Raw genomic sequence first — 18,836 nt, 5'->3', positions numbered from 1 at the left:
GGCTTGTTTCAATTTAAGGTGATTTCGTTAGTTTATTAAAATATTGCTCTCATTTTGAAATGCATTTACGTATTGCAGTTATTACGTTAGCATAAGTAAGGCAGTCGCGCAGAAGCGTAATTTTGTTAGTTTTGAAAATTCGTTACCAAGAATCGTATAGAAATTAAATTTTAATTGCTAAAAAATTTTAGCCTAAAACCAATTTATGGGGCCCATCCAAAGTAAACATTTAAAATTAGGCGCCTCGCAACAGGCCGATTGAAATCCGATAAGTTTCGATATCGATAGCATGGAAAATGAGACGCGCCGGTTTAATCAAACCGCTGCTGCGTATAAATAACAACAAATCAAGGATCTGGAGAGAAAACTACGCTACCCAAGTGGACACAAATTTGGCCGAGTGTACGCTGGACCCCAAGGAATATGTGGACTTTAAGCGGCAACTGCGACAAATCAACTTGCCCCACAAGGACGGGCACACGTGCTTGCAGCTGGAGTGCCGATTATGTGAACGCAACAGGCCGACGCCGGCCCCAGCAACGGGCTTCCAAAAAAGCACAGACCATGGCGGACTGCTGGCTTACGTAAACAAGAGGACGGGTGCGTGTTCAACTCCCACTTATCCCAAAGATCTTTGTCATTGATTTATCTATTTGCAGGAGCCTTTATGTGCCCAAATTGCGATGTGAAAACCTCGTTGGCTAATGCCCTGACTGCTTATCAGCTCTCCCCGCCGGTTGGCTACAAGAGACAGCCGCAAAGGCAGCCGCTATACGAATCCCGCTTTCCGCACCTCATCGATGTAACCCAGGAAGCCTGCGAGGCTCTGGGTATCAAGGGTCTTAAAGAGTCTGCCCACCTGACCGCCATCGGAGCCCAATGGGAGCAGCAGAAGCAGCTATTGCACTTCAGGTTGCGCAATGCGTCACAACAAGTTGTCGGCGAGAAGGTGCTATATCTCGAAGATCGACGTGAGGAGACCTTCCAGGGCAGCTCCAGCTCTGGTCTCCTGATCCATGGAGCCGGAAACAAAACCAAAGCCATTCTAGTCAGCAATCTTCTTGATTTTATTGTTCTCGCCACGCAAAACATTGAAACGCGTAAGGAAAATCAAAGAGTCGTATTTAATTAACTATGTATTAGTCTAATCCCTTCTCAATATGTTTTAGATTGCATTGTCTGCCTGCCATACGAGTTGAATATGCTGCCGCAGGAGTGCTTGCCCGGTTTGGAGCGCTTTAAGGAGCTGGTATTCTGGCTGCACTACGATGCCAGTCACAGCTGGGACGCAGCTCGAGCGTTCGCTCTCAAAATGGATGAGCGACGGTGTCTGTTGATTCGACCCACAGAAACGGAACCGGCGCCACATCTGGCTCTCCGTCGTCGCCTTAACCTGCGTCACATTGTCGCCAAGGCAACGCCAGTGCGTCACAAGGCCATCACCACGTTTGGGGCGATGCGAAATGACATTCTCAGCGAGCTGCAGAACATCGAGAAGGTGAATGGAGTGAAGTGGAAACGATTCCCAGTGCTAAACAAACTGCTCAAGGGTCATAGGAGAGGGGAGTTAACCATACTCACTGGGCCGACGGGCAGTGGCAAGACGACGTTTATGAGCGAGTACTCCCTCGACCTGGCCATGCAAGGCGTTAGCACGTTATGGGGCTCCTTTGAGATCCGCAACACACGCTTGGCGGCCACATTGTTGCGTCAATATGTTGGATACCCGTTGGACGATAGGCTGCAGGAGTTTAATCACTGGGCCGAGGAATTTGAGCGCCTGCCACTCTACTTTATGACCTTTCATGGCCAGCAACCACTAAAACCTGTGCTGGAGGCCATCGAGCACGCATCCTATGTCCATGACGTGATGCATGTGATTATCGACAACCTACAGTTTATGATGGGAGTGTCCACGTATCGGGGCGACAAGTTCTGGGAACAGGACGCGATAATAGCTGCTTTTCGAGGCTTCGCTACCAAGCACAACGTTCATGTTACGCTGGTCATGCACCCGCGTAAAGAGCGGCAGGAGGACGAACTGACCACCAGCTCGGTTTTCGGAACAGCAAAAGCCACCCAAGAGGCAGACAACGTTCTGATCATCCAGGATAAGAGACTAACATCAGTGAGGGGCAAGAAATACCTGCAGATTGCCAAGAATCGTTATTGCGGTGATCTGGGTATCATGCCGCTGGAATTTGATAAGGATGCCCTCAGTTACTCCACTCAAGTCCAGAACGCCAAGCGGCGTCGAGAGCAGCGAGAAAAGACGGCCACAACAGAGCCGTCATCTATGTAAATCTGGGCTTATTATTATTGTTATTATTATTATAATTCGTTTGTCTAAGGCTAGTTTAGGCTTAAGCGTATCCTTTGATAAAAGACATCACGTTGAGCTCTGCTTGTAGTTCTTGGTGTTCAGGATCTTTTTGCCGCACATGGCGCAGATGGCCTTTTTGTATGCGCACGCCTGACAGTAGTGGGCTCCCATCTGATGCACCTTTTGCCGGCAAATCCTAGTAGGGAAAAAGATCTCCTTTAACTAGATTTTCATAAATAAATAGCTTGTGCTGATGCTCACCGGCAAGGTGCCAAAGTGGTGCCTATGGGATTATACCGCTCGCGTGCCGATGATAGCGCTTTGTTCTCGTTGATTTTCCGTCCCCCAGCGGGAGCTGAGCTCGTTCGCCAAGGATTTGGGGCAGATACTTTGGACAATTTGGCCTCACACTTCTCGCAAACCATTTTTCTTATCAACTTCACTTTGTTTACAATTTACAATAGCAGTGTGACCCCTCGGTGTGCGGGAAAAATTGTCAAACTATCGTTATCGAAGATGTTTAAACACAAGTGAGAAAGGCATGTACTTTTTTTAATTTAATGTAATGTATTATAAAAGTGATGTAAAAAAAACTTTAGTTTTTTTTTTTTCATTTTAAGATTTTTAAATAATAACAATGGCTTACAATTATTGCCAGCAAAACCTTTTTTAATCATTGGGGATTGTTGTGTATATTAAGATCATTCGAATTAGGTCGTCCTTCGTTTGTGTGTCTGGATGTGGCGCGTAAGAGTTTGCTTTAACGAAAATGACTTCTCGCACTGGGAACACTTAAAAGGTCTCTCTCCTGTGTGGGTTCGAATGTGCAGCTGAAGATGATGCTTTAGTGAAAAAGTCTCCTGACAATGACAACACTTAAAAGGTCGTTCTCCTGTGTGTGTCCGGATATGTCGCTTAAGATCTCCGCTTATCAAAAAAGACTTTGGGCAGTCGGAACACTTGAAGGGACGTTCTCCTGTGTGGGACAGAATATGCAACTGAAGACTTTGGCTTAGCGCAAATGTCTCCTGGCAGTGGGAACACTTGTATGGTCGTTCTCCTGTGTGTTTCCGGATGTGTCTGTTAAGGTCGCCGATTGTCAAAAACGATTTTGGGCAGTCGGAGCACTTGTAAGGACGTTCTCCTGTGTGGGACAGAATGTGTCGCTGAAGATGTCCGTTACGGGAAAAACTCTCCGGGCACTGAGAACACTTGTAGGGTCGTTCAAGAGTATGGGTCCGGATGTGTAGTTGAAGATTTCCCAATTGTGAAAAGGATTTCTGGCAGTGGGAACACTTGAAGGGTCTTTCCCCCGTGTGGGTACGGATGTGCCCCTCAAAATGACCCTTATGCTCAAATACCTTCTGACAGTGAGGACAGTTGTACGCTACTTTCGGAGCTCTCACTGGATAATTCTCCTCGTTGTCATTATTGCCATTATTTATATCATCACAGTAATCATCTGTTTGATTTGAATTATCCTCGAATTCCTCGCACTTTTCTTGGTTGTCACACTCACTGATATCATAAACGGCGTACTGGTCTTCCTCAATTGGCTCGTTTTTCACTTGAATATCATCATGTAACTCGTCTCGTTTTAAATCTTGATTCTCTATAAAATCTTCTTCAAATTTTTCTATTTTCACTTCAGGTTGAATCCTTCCCAGTCCCATATCTTGTTCGAAATTCAAGTTCTTACTTTCGCGATCCGACATTTCGCAGATTTCCTCCTTCAGGATGGTGTTCTCTTCCTTGAAACGTTTTTCCATCTTGCAGAATGAGTATTGGCCTTATAGACACTACAAGTTTGGAAAGATATAGTGGGATATATGGGTTTATTTTAAGAATCTCCGAAAATCAGGATACCAACAGAGCAATACTTAGTCCTTTGAGATGCGGGAATAATTCACATGCTCGGCAAAGCCCAGCACCAGATTCTTGACCCGCATGTCCGTGGTGGCCCCCAGACTGTAGCGGGCTTCCTGCTAGTCATACTAAAGCTGCGTGGACGGCGGCACAGGGCAATCAACAAAACGAATCGCAAATTGGTATTTCCCTGAGCAGAATTCCTTGTTTATTTTTGTTTATAGTGAAATAGTGTGCCCGCCGTTCAAACAGATGAAAAAAAACAATAGGCAAACAGCTGACCCAGACTTAAGTACCATCGCTAATATTTATCGAAATCGGTGCAGCTCTATCGACTCAATTGTTGTTAAATTAAAATTGCAAAAACCAAAGGAAATGACGACGGAAAAGGGCGATCAACTGAGGTCTAATTACAATATATTAATATTCAATTACTTTGCCACTTATACACATTTGCATTGCAGGCAACAGCTCATCGCGGCGGTGGTAAAAAAGCGCGCGGCTTTAGCGCGGGCCCATGCTGTTGTTGTGCGGCTTATGGAGCCGGGAATACCGGAGGCCGAGTTCCTGTCTCTGGTAAAAATAATGCAAATTGAATGCGACATGAACTAAATTAGCAATTATAAAATACCTTTACCTGCAGCTCTGGGAGATTGGCCCGTCGAATTACGACGATGTGGTGGATGAGCGGGATATAAACAAACTATGCGGCTATCCGCTATGCTCCAATCTTCTAGAGAAGTAAGTGCTTGGATTGGAGGCGCTCAAAGGGCTCATTTTGATCCAGACATATCATTTTCAGGGTCCCCAAGCAAAAGTACGCCATTAGTGCGTCCAAAAACAAAGTTTACGATCTAACAGAGCGCAAGAAATTCTGTTCCGGACACTGTTTCAAGGCCTCCGAGTATGTGAAGGCCCAGGTGCCCACATCGCCGCTATGGTTGCGGGACAGGGAGACGAGACCCAGCTTTCAGTTGCTGCCAAAAGGTATTTGACTACCCTTACCTAGCACTCAAAGCGTTTTATTTAAGTATTTCATATAATAAGCATTTCTTCATTACATTTACTGGATTTTCGATGAGGGACTATAAGCCCTTGGGGTATAATAATAATAATATTTAAAGCACTAAGATGTTGATCCGCTCTAGATCATGATTATATTGTCGCGCTCTAGCGTGAGCTCAGCCTCGCGTTTGGCATCCTCTTCAGACCACTCGCCGCACTTGCTCAGCACGTCGGTTTCGCGCACGGGTTCATCCTAACAAAGGAAGAATACGACGCAGGGGATGAGAGAGATGAGAATGTTGTACTTTATTTGTTTTTTTTTATCTTCATTCAGTGGTTAAGGGAGTCTGCAATACCTCTTTATCGTTGGCAGCCAATTTGGTGAACATGTTGGCATAGAGCTTCTTCTCTTTGTTCTTGCTCTCCTTGATCTTCTGCTTGCAGATGATAACTTGGTTGGCAGCGGCCTTGTTGTTCGGCTCCAATTGGATAACCTTAACAAAGTCGTGATTAAATAAGCGGCTCTTTGTAATAAGTAATTAATGGTTACCTTTTGGAAATCTTCGAGAGCATCATCCAGCTCATTGATGGTCAGGTTGCACTGACCACGACGATAAAGAGCCTTTACATTGTTCTCATCCAGAGCTAGAACCGCGTTGCACTTTAAAAAACATGTGAAGTCAGAATTAGTAAATTAACTTCAGGGTCTGATATCGATGATACCCACCTCCTGCTTGGCTTCAAAGTGATCGTTGGACTTCTGGTGGCACAGCGCAATATTGCTGTGCGTGGCGATCTTGACCTTCTTCACCTCCTCGTTTGTATCGGCATTGGTGGGCAGCAGGCTCTGACATTTATTGTACATCTTGATGGCCAGCGACCAGTTTTCTTTCTTGAAGTAGTTGGTGCCCTTCTCCTTGTATGCCTTGGCCTCTGCCAGACGTTCCTCGTCGCTCAGCTTCCACTCCTCCAGTTTCTTGCCGCAGTCGATGAGCTTCACAGTATACTCCACGGTGGAGCGTGGTGGGATCTTGAATTCATCATGTCCCTTGTCGCCAAAGGCATACTTTGACTGGATCTTGATTCTAAGTGAAAGAGGAGAATTTGTAAAGATGTTGGGGTGGGTTTCCCTTCTCGCTTGGCTGTCTTACTTGGAGGTCTCGCCTATGTTCATCTTCTCCAGGGCAATCTCGACACCCTCGATAATGCCGATGGCACTGCCCTCACCGTAATCGAACTCTACATCGCGTTCCTCAAACACGCGACCCTCGAAAGTGCCAGAAATGTGGGCTGTGTATGCGTATTTAGGAAACCACATAAGATATAGTAAACCGCACAATGGTGTTACGACTTACCCTTGACAAAGGCACCATCGCTGGGTGACCGCTTCTTATCGCTAGCCTCCAGAATGGTGCGATCAATGCTGCCGTCCTGATTGGGACTCAAATCCTCGCCCTTCCAGTTTAGCATTTCCAGCTGCAAATAGGGAAAAGAATATATACTTCAGTTCTGGAGTATTCTTAACAAATCAAAGTTAATCGATGAGAAATGAAATTGAAAATGTTCAGATAATTTTTCATAGTTGTTTTCGGACTCGATAGAACTGCACATACCTCAAAGATCAGAGTAGCGTCTGGCGGAATGGTGGGTGGGCTGCCGGCAGCCCCGTAGGCATAATTCGGGGCACACGTGAGGAAGCAGCGCTCGCCGCGCTTCATGGTGGCCACCCCCATGTCAAAGGCCTTGATCACATTGCCTAAGGAACGGGACACACAGAGGGAAAAATATAGACTTCGAAGTTTCCAGAAGTCGCAGTTAGTTGCCAATTCGTAGGCATTTTCACTCACCTTTGCCGAGCGGAAATTCGAAGGGCTCGCGGGCAATGCTCGAATCGAACTCGGTGCCGTCCACCAAGCGGCCGGTGTAGTGCAGAGACACCGTGCAGCCAGTGTGCGGCGTCTCCGTGCCCTGACCCTCTTGCAGGATCTCTTTTAGGACGCCGCCATCACCGGATAGGTCAATTTGATTTTCGTTAGGCATTTTTTCCAAAAAAAATTCGCACGACTTGAGGGCAAGGTGACCGGAAGAAAGATAGTAAAAAAATACCACGCCGGCCTTTTAGTGTGACAATCACGCACCGCCTGCTCAAATACCAAATGTCAAAAGGTAACACTCATATTCGATACAGATACCGATATACCGATATTGAGGGAAGCTTTTTGTAAATCGATTACTTGCTGAAGAGCAAGCGTCTTTTTGGCGATCGCCCGCGCAATTCCTCAAATATTGTTCCGCTGTGGCCTAAGATCAAGATTGTGCAGCGAAAGATGAGTCCCAAGCCGATTCAAAAAGAGCCGCGGTCTAAAAAGCGCCCATTGTCGCAAATGCAGACATGGATCTCCGAGTCGCATGATTTTTCCACTTCCGTAATGAAGGAATTGGTACAGAATCTATATTCGGTCTTCTTACAGAAGTTCGCGGACGACGTGGTCAAGAACAATCCCCTATAGCTTCCGGTAAAAGGAAATGCTACAAGCTCACGGCTTTTGAAACTTATATAGATTCTCTATGAGCATTCTATATAGCAACTAAATACCATCATATATTACATAAATATATATGATTTATAAAAAAAATTCAGTTAAAAAATGTTTAAATTTATACTGACTATACATATACCCATATGTATAGCTATCCAGCTTATTTATTTTAGGATCAAACAAAACTTCCTGATTTAAAAATGTTTTTTTTTGTTTATAGGATGCTGTAATGTTTTATATCCATTTTTTTTAATTGTGCGATTTATAAGTATTGATAATATTCGGTTACCCTCTTAATATTTCCGCATTTCGGTTAATCCGTTTAAAAGCCAATTAATGCAATCAAAGGAAGGCTATTATTGTGCATTCCATTTTGAATGATAGCTCAAACACATACACAGAGACATCTGAATAAATGTAAGCTGCCCCGGCGGCATTTAAATGCTTGTTCAGCTGCCTACACACAAAAGTGTGTGTTGCATGCATCAAATATAATCCTGTTACCGTTTTTGCTAGGTTTGATTATTTTGCCCTTGGCTTTGGCACTGCCAAGTTCCATTCGAAACGAACATCAATACAAATTAATGCACTTAATTTTATTGGTTTCTATAATTCATGCTCGGTAAGCTGCCCTTCCATAAGCTCCATCCATGTGCACAGTGGGGCAAACGGATATTCTTGGCATATTTTTCAAGGTCAAAAATGATTGGTGGTTTTACTTTAGGGCCTCAATGGAAATAGCCCACTGTGTGCCTCGGCCGGCTTTAATTTCTGGGTGCGTCTTTATAAATCGGTGCAGCTGTCGCCTGTCCTGTCTCCTAGTCACTAAAATATTAGACAGTCATCAACTAAAGCTTCATCCGAGAGTTCGGCTCCTTGAAGCCCCGTGTCTGGCACACTTGTCGCTCATTAATTAGGGTTCGTCAGCGGGGATGACTGCACCGAAAGAAATTGCTTAGTTTAGGGATTAATTGTTTATTCAAGTCATTAGAAACTTATTTTAAATTATTTATAAACTTTACGATTCCATTTTTTGTGGTGGTGTGAAGTTATGTAAATCTATGTCAGGAAATTTGATAAAATAATCGAAGCTTTCGATGTTTTTATTCGGTAAATCTACTTCCCAATCATGGATAATGAAACCGACAATCAAAACAATTTAAGAAATGATTTAGATTAATTAATATAAATCAAAGATTTTAAGAAGTTGTATGTTCTTAAGTGGACAATGCCGAATAGTCTCAATTTCACTAAGAACGTTAATTCAGAACTAATGAAAATAGTTATTTTTCTCAGTACTTTTAACCCTTTTTTGGGATTTTCTATAATCCCAAAATATTTCTCATAATTCCCTCAATGTTTTTCTGAGTGCTCTAGGCCCTGTGTCCGTTTCGATGTCCATTATTTTTGCAGGTATAGAGACATTGACCATTGGCAGGATTGGCCTGCTGCTTTCTACAGCTGCCCACGCTCACTGTTGCTCGTCACTCGACTGTAAACATTCCAGGCGCAGCTTTCACTCGCTTTGAGTGGGAGTGATGAAAGGCCAGGGAGAACAGGACACATACACACAGACCACGAACACTCACTCGGCGATGGGGGGAAAACTCACTCAAGATGCTCGCGTTCGTTTTGCGCTCGGGTGGAAGCTTCGGTTTCCGCTTTTCCGCTTCGGATTGAGCGATTGTGGATGCTGCGTGGTTCGTCGTGGTCCATGGCCGTGTGAAAAGCTGCGTTGAGCGCATTAAGTCGTTAGGGTACAACCAGACAGGACGCACTTTCTCCGGACGCTGCCGCCATTTGCATTTGCCTGCCTCGGCGTGTGCTGTGTGTACCGTTAAGTCCAGCTGCCTGTGACTGTGACTGTGACTGTGCCTGTGCAGAGAGGGAAATTAGCGGGGAAGCCCCTTGAAATCGAAGTCGAAATCGAATTGTGAACTTAACTGAACCCAAATCCAATCGAGGAGGCGGACAAGTAGGAGCAAGAGTTGTAGAATCAACGGCGCAAACAAAGGAGCGTTGAGTGCGTGCAGAAACTCCTATTTACTTCAAAAAAAAATCTACTCCTTTGCGGCAGCTCCCGCGCGTAACACAGTGTGTGTGTGTAAGTGTTAGTGCGTGTGTGTGTTCATCAACAACAACAACAACCAGAAAATATTAAATTAAATACATATAACAAACAAGCAGCAACGATAAATACCAGTTAAAAATGGCACTAAACAAAAATTGAATTAAATCGAATGCAATTAAAAATGTTTGCTTAAACGAATCAAGGTAAACACACACAGAAACGAGTAAAAATACAAATAAAAAAAAAAAATTGTTGCTTCCACACCTTTCTCTCTGCTGCCTTTTTCCCACTTTTCCACTGCTTTTCCGTTCGTTTTCCGTTTGCCGTTCACCGTTTTCTGTTTTTCCGCTTGTCGTTTCGTTCGTTTTCCCCCCAACAAAACCAATGCACTCACTCCGTGGTGCAACAGCTTAAAAGTATGCTACGATTTTCCCCCACTCAACATCTCGTATAATTGTTGCGCCTGTTCCACATCCTTATGTCCTGCCCGCCACCGATTGGGGAATTGTTTCGTACAATTTCGGTATTTCCAAGAGAAAAACAAAGAAATGTAAACCACAGATTGGGTTTTGTTATTCCAAAAATTTCTGTATGTGTTTTTTCTTCGTTTGTTTGCAGTTTGCTTGTTAAATTTCATTTCGTTTTGTGGCTTGCGGCCACAGGAAAAGGAAATTATTGAATACGGTTAGTGATAAAATGCTGAAATAGGTAAAATTCTTGGCACAAATACATAAAGTTTGGGGCCAAACGAACAAGTGCAGTGTGCAGTGTATTTTGGCCTTATAAACTGTTGCTTCTGACAGTTATCTCGCCACGAATCGAAGCAATTTTCCCAGGCTGGCTGAGGGAAATCCCAGGCGATTTTCCTCGTTTCCCTTAGTTCCACTTGCTTGCACAAAAATTTGTTGCCTGGCTCTTTTCCTTTGCTCTTTTCATTTTTCTTTATATTTTTTTCATTTTGGTTTTCGTTTTTGGTGTTGGTTAACGTAAGCTTTTTTTTTGACTGATTGTTTTATTGGAATCCCACTTAAGCGCGATTTTATTGCAATTTCAAAAGCACATTTTTGTGGCTTTTTGTTTGGGGGGGAAATCACCAGCAGCTGCGTTGTTGCTGCGATAATTAAAATTTAATTGTACACAACTTAAATTGCTCATCCATTGTCTCTCGCTCTCTCTCTCTTACTCTGTGTGTGATATAAAATTGCAGTTTTGTGGTTGTTGGATTTTCGGATTTTCCCCCCTCTTGTTTTCCTTATGCAATTAACATTTGCACTGCTATCAATCAGTTTCGGAGCCGAAAAAAGAAAAAACTTTTCTTTTAGTCATTTCCACTCACATCCTTGCACGTCTCCCCTTAGTCTCCTTATCATTCAATTTGGCGAAAAAGGGAAGAAAACTTTTGCTGCCAAACTAACAACTGCCACACACATACACATACCAAAAAAGGACGAAAAAAAAGAAAAATACAAAAAGCAACCAGAACGCGGCGTGTCTAAGTGGGCGTAAGTGGTCATGTATATGTGCGACTCTCTCTCTGTGTGTGTGTGTGGCTATGTGTCTGTGTGTGTGTGTCGTGTTGAGTGGCAAGTTGTGTACACACGCAGATTTTTCATCAATCATTTTGCTTGACTACTCCTAGTTCACATTTTAGGGCATGTAGTTTAAAAATTGGGCCGCACAGCCCATCGATAGTTGTTCGAGGCGAAGGATGGTGTGGGGTCCTTGCTTCTTTCCACATCCTTGGTCTCATGTTTCCAACGGAGAAAAGGCGGTGAAAACTGGCTTTAAGCCTGTTAAAGGTCTTGGCTAAAAGAATCCCACAGGGCGTAAGTTCACAAGAAAAGCTGATTAAGGCTGCTGTCATATTTAGAGGTATTCAGTCAAATATTATTAAATCTTAGATGTTTTGTTTATTTAAAAATATTATAGAGCCAGGTAAAATCAGTTTTCCATTTTAAAAAGAAATAAGGAAATCAGTAACACATAATTAATATAAGTAACCTTAATCTTTCACATTCAATCATGTATTGAAGATATATATCATTTAATTAGGCCTTATCAATTCAACTAGTTTTGTGCCCCAACAAATGGCACCGAATTTGTCAAGAATCGAGGTAATAACTTACATACATAAGTTAATTAACGAATCGAATTTATTACCCAATTTATTACACGGTTGTGGCAGGCTGATGTCCTAATAAATAATCTTTGTCTTTGATGAATTGAAATATAAATCCTAATTATGTTTGGAATGTTGCTTAATAATCATTTACATTATTATTTCCTTTATAAACTAATATTTATTATACAAATTAATAAATGTTTTTAATACATATATCATTTTCCTTTGTAATATATATTTATATTCATCTGAACTAAAATAAACTTTTATTAGCTTTAGGGAAATTATTTGCTTCTCTGTGTTATCAATAGTTAAAGCCTTTTGGAAAATTCTAGTAGCTTCTTTTAGCTTGTTTTATTTTTTAACATTTATTTATGTGCCCTTTAGCGGTATATTTAATAAATAAATAGATGCAATCAATTGATACAAAAAAATAAAGAATGAAAAGTTGGAAATTTATGGAAAGCTTTAGTTATTCGTCGTGAATAAATAAAGACAGATCGAATTTTGTGAGATTTATTGGTCTATAAAAGTGAGGAACTAGGCAATAGTTAATGGGTTCTATTCGAATATTAAATTTGATATAGATTTTAAAACAATTTAAAAATAATGTAACAAAATTGTTGGACTCTTTATTTATTTCTTATTGATGGAACACTTTGATTTCTCTTTAAGATTATTATTTAAATTACTTTTTAGACGTTAAAGCTTTACAGAATATACTTATATTCGTTTACTCTTATTTATTATACATTTCCCCAATTGTTTTTAGATAAATAAGTAAAGGACCCATCTCTGTTCCATTTAATTTTAATATTTAAATGAACATACTTCCCAGATTGAGCTGTTATTTTTGTTGGGAAAAGTAATACCAATATCAATAAATTTCGCTTTTGTGGAGTTCGACCTGCCTCAGTGTTGTTTATGATGATTACTCCGATTGCTACTGTCTCAGATGTTATTGTCCTTTGCTAGTTGGCCTCTCGCCTTGCCCTTCGCTTCGCTTTCGCTTTCGTCCTCGGCTCCCCTTTTTTTTTCGTCCTGTTCGATTTAGCATTTGAAGTAGACATAATAAAGAGCCAAAATGGAAAAACGTGGTGTGCGTGTATACCTTTATTCTAAGCAGACACACACACACACATAGCGAAGTTGTTGGAATTGCTCCGCTTAGCGGCTGCTTCTGTGTGTGTGCGTATCTATCTGTCTGCGAGAATCCAAAATTCCGAATCCCGAAATCCCGAATCCAACCCCCGTCATCAACCTGCAGCAGCAAAACACTTAAACCTAAACACGTTGTCTGTGTGTGTGGGTGATGGTGGCGGGTGGCGGGTGGCATTGGTGTTGGTGTGCGTCCTGTTCGTCCTTTTCGCTGGCGTCTACGCACAATATGTTTCGTCTTTAACCCAACCGAAAGCTTCGTCGTCTGGCGAGAGCTTCAAGGAGTCAGCAGGGCCTTGTGCTGTGCCCGCTCCTTGTTTCTGGCTCCTTGTGGAAGTTTTAATGTGATTCCTTCGTATTAATTTCGACATCGTCATCGTTGTTGTTGTTGTTACTGCCAGCCTGCCCTTCGCCCTCTCTTTCGCGCAGGACTCTCTCGTTCTCTGTCATTTTCTATTTTTCCTCCTTACGCACTTTTTATTGCCCGTCGTCCTGCGTTCGCCTTTGCTTCTATTTTATTTTAACAACATCTTCGTCGCCAGCATGGAATTCTGTCGAGCTCGGCGCTTTTTTCCTTCTCCTCGGCACTAACTTAACCGTTACCCGCCGCCGCTCTCTCTGCCTCTCTTACTCTCTGGCCATATCTCCCTGCCTTCCAGCCTCTCCTTCTCCCTTTTACTTTCTTCACTTTCTCCGCCTGCATGTGTGAGTAAAGTTTCATTTTTTTTGTGTTGGTGTTATTGTTGTTTTTGTTTTTGTTGCTCACTCTTTTATGTTCATCATATGAAAGCGCGACTTTGTTGCACTAAACGTAAGTTGGAAGATTTACAACTTTTTGGTTTAACGCATGCAAAGGATACACTGCGAATAAAACTATAGGAAAGCTTTAAAATGCCACAATGGGGTTTATATTTCAAAGAAAGTAATACATATATATATTTGGGTGCTTGAGAAGTAGTTTTAAATTTGAAATCGTTTAAAAAGGTGTTCAAATATATGAAATACAATGTTTTGTGGTGTGATTTTTTGTAACCCTTTTTTAAACCCTTGCAGGGTATCATAATTTTAGTTAGAAGCTTAAAAAACAGTGAAGGAATCATTTCCGACCTTATAAACCATATATATTCATGATCAGCATGAACAGCCGAGTCGATTTAGCCGTGTTTGGAAGAAAATTATTTTAAAAATTTTTTTCAACATTTTTTAGGGTTAAAATTGACAAAAATTGAACAAAAAAGTTAATTTTTTAACGTTTTTAATTAAGTATGCAGATTTGTTAACCTAAAAAAAACTAACATAGGAACGCTTTCCGATTTGAAATTAATGCATTTTTGGCTTAGTTATGAGTATTTAAAATGGGTTATTTTCTTTACAAAAATAGATCATATAAATATATAGATTTATAGTCCCTATAATAGACATATTTTATGTTTCCTTGATGAAGGGGTCATTTCCGACCCTATAAACCATATATATTCTTGATCAGCATTAACAGCCGATTCGATCTGGCTGTGTTTGAAAGAAAATATTTTTTTTTTAATTTTTTGAACAAAAAAGGTAATTTTTTACAATTTTAATTTGAGTACGCAGATTTGTTAACGTACTAAAAACTAACTTAGGAAAGCTTTCCGATTTGAAATTAATCCATTTTTGGCTTAGTTATAAGATTTTTCAACATTAAATTGTCTAAAAAATGTTTATATAAAATTATCAACAATTTTAAGTTTAGTTGTAAGCTAGTTTCAATGCGATCCTTTAATTAATTTGCAAACTGCAACGGTTGATAAACTTCGGCTTTCCAAAGTTAATTAGTTTTCTTGTTATAAATGGTTTTTTATTAATATTTGTATTTTACTTTCTTGAAAATATATTATACATTCCAGTGTAGCACAAAATAAAAAGGAAGGGGGGTAAAGTGGGATAGGCATTCGGATAGATAGTGGGGGTAAAGGCCACGCTCAAAGTCTCACAGGACTCGCACACAAAAAAAATACAAGAAAAAAGGAAAAGATATACGAAACCATGAGGGAATGCATAAAGTAAAAACCTGCTCAATTCTGAGGAGTGTGGCAACCGATCCTTAAAAGCAAAGTTAGTATGAATAAAACGGAGAATTATTCGCATAAACTTCTCATTTTTATTTATACCAACTTGAAATGTGAGTCGCTGGTGGCAGAGCAATTAATAAAAGTTGGAAATGTTTGTGGGGAGGCGAAGGAAAATAGTTTACGGACAGTGGGAAAAACACCTTAAGGTGTAAAGCTTAAATTGTTTAGTTTGTTGTAAAATAATATGCATTTTCGTGAAGGTAATTACATTTTTCCCAGAGGAAAATATTTACTTTATTAAATTTTATATAGCAAGAAGGAAATGGAAGTCGTTTCTTTTTTTAATTTAAGATTTTTTTTAGCTACAGAAAAGGTAGGAATTTAAAGGCATTGAAACTGAAATTAAGTAATAAATAACAAGAAAAATCTTTAACTTTTAAATTATCCTGATTTCCCTGTTTGAAAACAAACTAAATTGCTTATTTCCCATAGTAATTATTTTAATCTGTACTTTAGATCTCGATGGAAATTCATTCGTTGTCCAAGTTTCAATCGGTAAACAAAGAGTGGAAAGTTTTTTTAAATTGCTCATTACCTCTCTGAATCAGGTTGCTGCACATGCCGCATTGGAAAAGCCGCAGATTTTCATCATACATACATCAAAAGCATTTCTAATCAGCAGGCAGTCGGCAAAAAAAAAAGGAAAGAAAGCATCCAGGGAAAGCGCAAACAAGTTGCAAGTTTACTTCTGCTTCTGCCAGTATTTTCCCTTCTTTTTTTGCTTTTTTATTTTACCAACCATTGTTACGTTTGCGTATGTACCGTTGTCTACACAGAAAGAAATCAATTAAACTCTATTTAATTAAACAAAATATTAGTAAGAGAAATATGTCTGTCAAATATTTAAATATATTTTAAAAGGTATCCTAAAGATAACAGTAAAAATAAATAAATAAATAATGCTTACTAAGCTTTATTTGAAATATTTCCGATATTTGCATATATAAAAGCAAACATTTTCTTAAAAAAAAATATTATTTTTTCTTAGAAAATATTATTTTTTCTTAGAAAAAATATACATTTTTAGCCACAAAATAATCACGTTCCGTGTACATACGTATACGTACGTGTGCGTGGGAACTGGAGCACATAACGACAACAAACGTAAAAAAAGGGAAAATAGCAGAGCAGAGAGGACACCACACAGAAATAGAAATCATTTGAAATCATGCCGCACTCATAAAACACTTAAAGGACAATTTTGCTGTCATACAGAAAGAAAAAAATAAAATAAAAGGGGGAAAGCTGCTGCTGCTGTTGTGGCTCTTGCTTTTCCTCGGCAGTCTGGGGTTAATTAAATAAATTCCTAAGCCACTTTTGCCCGAGCAGAAGCTTCATAAATTTTTGAACAAATGCTTGCCAAAAAAAAAAAGAAAAAGGAAAAGGAAAGGACCTCGAATTGGTTATACATAAATATTCGGGTGTGTGTGTGTACGGGTTTTCAGCAAGCTTTCACCCGCAAGACAACAACAAAGGGCTTGCAACAATTGGCAGGACTCCGCTTGGCGTGCTCTTCCAAGTGTAAACAGAAGTTGAGTCCCAAAACCGAGTCCGAGTCCGGGTTTGAGTCCTGAGTCCGGAGTCCTTTTCGAATTCGAGTCTCTGTCTCTCTTTGACTCAGAGTGTCGAAAACTCACTCAAACTTTCCATCAATGGATCCTGATGAGTCCCTGTGCCACTGATAACAGCCGCATACACACACACATACACTCATGCAGACAGGACACACACCGATGGAGCTGTTTAAAAAGATGTCCTAGTAAGGTGAAGGGGGGGGAATACACCGAATCCTAAGAGTAACAGCGCGGAAAACGTTTGATAACGCCGCGCGCACAAAAGTATGCTACACAAAGCGAAGCTCTCTGCGTCTGTGAGAGCATCCTGTGGGCTAAATATATATGTGTCTGTGTGTATGTGTGATGGTAGTAAATAAGCAAAAGGCAAAGACGGAAATAAAAAGGGCAGCAAGTGGACAAGACAATGAAATTGTCATAAATAACAACGTTGTCTACCAACAACACGGGAAAAAAGCAGCAGCAGGAGCAGCACCAAAAGCGACAGGATAACCAACAACAAAAGCCCAACTAGCTGAGTGACTGGGATTCTTTTTTGCTTTTTTTTTGTATATATTTTTGTATTCTTTTTTTTGGTGTCTCTTGGTCAGTGGCTCAACTCTTTTTATCATTTTTACCAGCTCCCCGTTCTGCCCAAGTCCCCCAGGGTATTATTTCGGGTAGATTAAGTTGATGGAACTCGCCAGGTCTAAGGTGTATGTAGGAAAAAGTAGCAGAGAAAAGTAGAAACAGTTAACAGGGATTAAGGAGGGGTCTTTTTGGGCAAGTTGCTGCAGTAAAAGTAGTAAAATTTCATTAGGACAGATCTTCAGGGATTAACGTATCGTTTTTCATGCCAAAGCTCTATTTAATTGCTGTCTGAAATGTTTTGTTTACTTGTTTAGATGATATTCAATTTGTTTCAGTTAAAAATCTATAATAACAGAATCGGAATTTAAAATAAAAAACAAATGACGAAAGAAGAATTAAAGAAACTATTTAAAAAGCATTTATTTTCATTTTCTGGTGATATGTTCATTGTTATTTGCTTTTGTAAAATATGAATGCTATGAAAAATATTTATTGTACGCTAAATAACACTCAAATAAATGTTTAAAAAATACATATTATACAGTTCAATTGCAAATATTTATATTTTTAAATTCAAGACTATAAAATATTACCTTGTTTCACTATCTGCTTTCTAAGTTTAAGAAGTACAACCTTCTGGGACATATATATCACAGTCTTTGATGTTATCTAATTTTAAGGCCATCGATAACTGGATTGATTTATGGGAAAAGTACAACAAAAAAATATAAAGAAAACAAAACAAAAGTTTTTTAGCTTGGGAAACTCCCTTACTCGAGGGACACTCTCCATTCGAGTAGCTTCAGTTGAAAAACTCTTCAATATTCTTTCGTTCTTCTTTTCCGGTTCAGTTGCTTTCCTTTCATTTCATTGCTGTCTTTATTTTTTTGTATATTCTTGTTATTTTTTTACGACTATTCTGTAGTTTGGTCTGTGTCTTCGGTTCTCATAACGGATATTCGAAATGGCCGCTGTGGCGGCTTTAAGTGACTTTTGTCAAACTTTGAACGCCGCTATCCAAACACGAGTACTTATAGTTATCGATGGGTGGCAGGAAAAGGGGTTCTCCCGGGGTACTTTCAGGATATTTTGAAGGTGGCTAGGGTCCAGAGGAAGATACTGCCATTAAACTAATGTTTAGTTGGCAGTCTTGCAACAGTTTTGCGAGTGTTGCGACCCTCGAAACTTTGACCGTAAATTGTGGCACGTGATGGGCGTTTTTCAAATGGAATGGGTGGGTTTTTTTTCCCTATTTTGGGGGGAAATACCGCGCCCTGATTGGACCGGAGGGGGGCGTGACACAGTCGAGGCAATTGTTATTTCTGTGAATTGAATTTTTATGGCCTGTGACAGTTTGGTTGTTCGTTGGGACATTTACAGTCATTATTTCTAGAAATGCAACAGGCCATGAATTTATATTGAGCTAGAAATGTATCTATGCTTTGGCTTAGGTTGATTTTTCGATTGTGTTTATTTTCTTTAAATCAATGGAATTTCCT

At 40.3% G+C, this 18,836-nt stretch overlaps 5 protein-coding genes across 5 annotated transcripts; 2 read left to right on the top strand and 3 right to left on the bottom strand.

Moving 5' to 3' along the window:
- The first annotated feature begins 173 nt into the window (after window positions 1-173).
- On the top strand, window positions 174-2,410 carry mtDNA-helicase (mitochondrial DNA helicase). Its single transcript, XM_020951724.2, has 3 exons — window positions 174-600; window positions 660-1,100; window positions 1,170-2,410. Exons 1-3 carry the CDS (start codon window positions 297-299, stop codon window positions 2,300-2,302), a joined length of 1,878 nt encoding a protein of 625 aa, XP_020807383.2. The 5' UTR covers window positions 174-296; the 3' UTR covers window positions 2,303-2,410.
- On the bottom strand, window positions 2,296-4,122 carry LOC110183445 (cysteine-rich PDZ-binding protein). The gene is made up of 2 exons (XM_020951725.2): window positions 2,585-4,122; window positions 2,296-2,519 (listed from the first exon to the last, which is right to left on the bottom strand). Exons 1-2 carry the CDS (start codon window positions 2,746-2,748, stop codon window positions 2,390-2,392), a joined length of 294 nt encoding a protein of 97 aa, XP_020807384.2. The 5' UTR covers window positions 2,749-4,122; the 3' UTR covers window positions 2,296-2,389.
- On the bottom strand, window positions 2,972-4,092 carry LOC110183457 (uncharacterized). The gene has a single exon (XM_020951738.2). The coding sequence runs from the start codon at window positions 4,090-4,092 to the stop codon at window positions 3,034-3,036; it is 1,059 nt and encodes a 352-aa protein (XP_020807397.2). The 3' UTR covers window positions 2,972-3,033.
- Window positions 4,123-4,461: 339 nt separating the features above from the next.
- On the top strand, window positions 4,462-17,607 carry LOC110183411 (putative RNA polymerase II subunit B1 CTD phosphatase RPAP2 homolog). Its single transcript, XM_086830753.1, has 5 exons — window positions 4,462-4,593; window positions 4,654-4,765; window positions 4,833-4,930; window positions 4,992-5,176; window positions 15,650-17,607. Exons 1-5 carry the CDS (start codon window positions 4,565-4,567, stop codon window positions 15,982-15,984), a joined length of 759 nt encoding a protein of 252 aa, XP_086686879.1. The 5' UTR covers window positions 4,462-4,564; the 3' UTR covers window positions 15,985-17,607.
- On the bottom strand, window positions 5,191-7,387 carry Fkbp59 (FK506-binding protein 59kD). The gene is made up of 8 exons (XM_020951686.2): window positions 7,042-7,387; window positions 6,808-6,950; window positions 6,550-6,670; window positions 6,346-6,484; window positions 5,922-6,279; window positions 5,745-5,855; window positions 5,551-5,688; window positions 5,191-5,447 (listed from the first exon to the last, which is right to left on the bottom strand). The coding sequence occupies exons 1-8, from the start codon at window positions 7,232-7,234 to the stop codon at window positions 5,334-5,336; spliced, it is 1,317 nt and encodes a 438-aa protein (XP_020807345.2). The 5' UTR covers window positions 7,235-7,387; the 3' UTR covers window positions 5,191-5,333.
- Window positions 17,608-18,836: the final 1,229 nt, after the last annotated feature.

Source organism: Drosophila serrata, unplaced genomic scaffold, assembly GCF_035046125.1.
Source record: "Drosophila serrata isolate PLE 108 unplaced genomic scaffold, ASM3504612v1 contig_240, whole genome shotgun sequence".
Classification (NCBI taxonomy): domain Eukaryota; kingdom Metazoa; phylum Arthropoda; class Insecta; order Diptera; family Drosophilidae; genus Drosophila; species Drosophila serrata.
The sequence above is the reverse complement of the archived record's forward strand: the minus strand, read 5'-3'. Positions and strand labels throughout refer to the sequence as shown.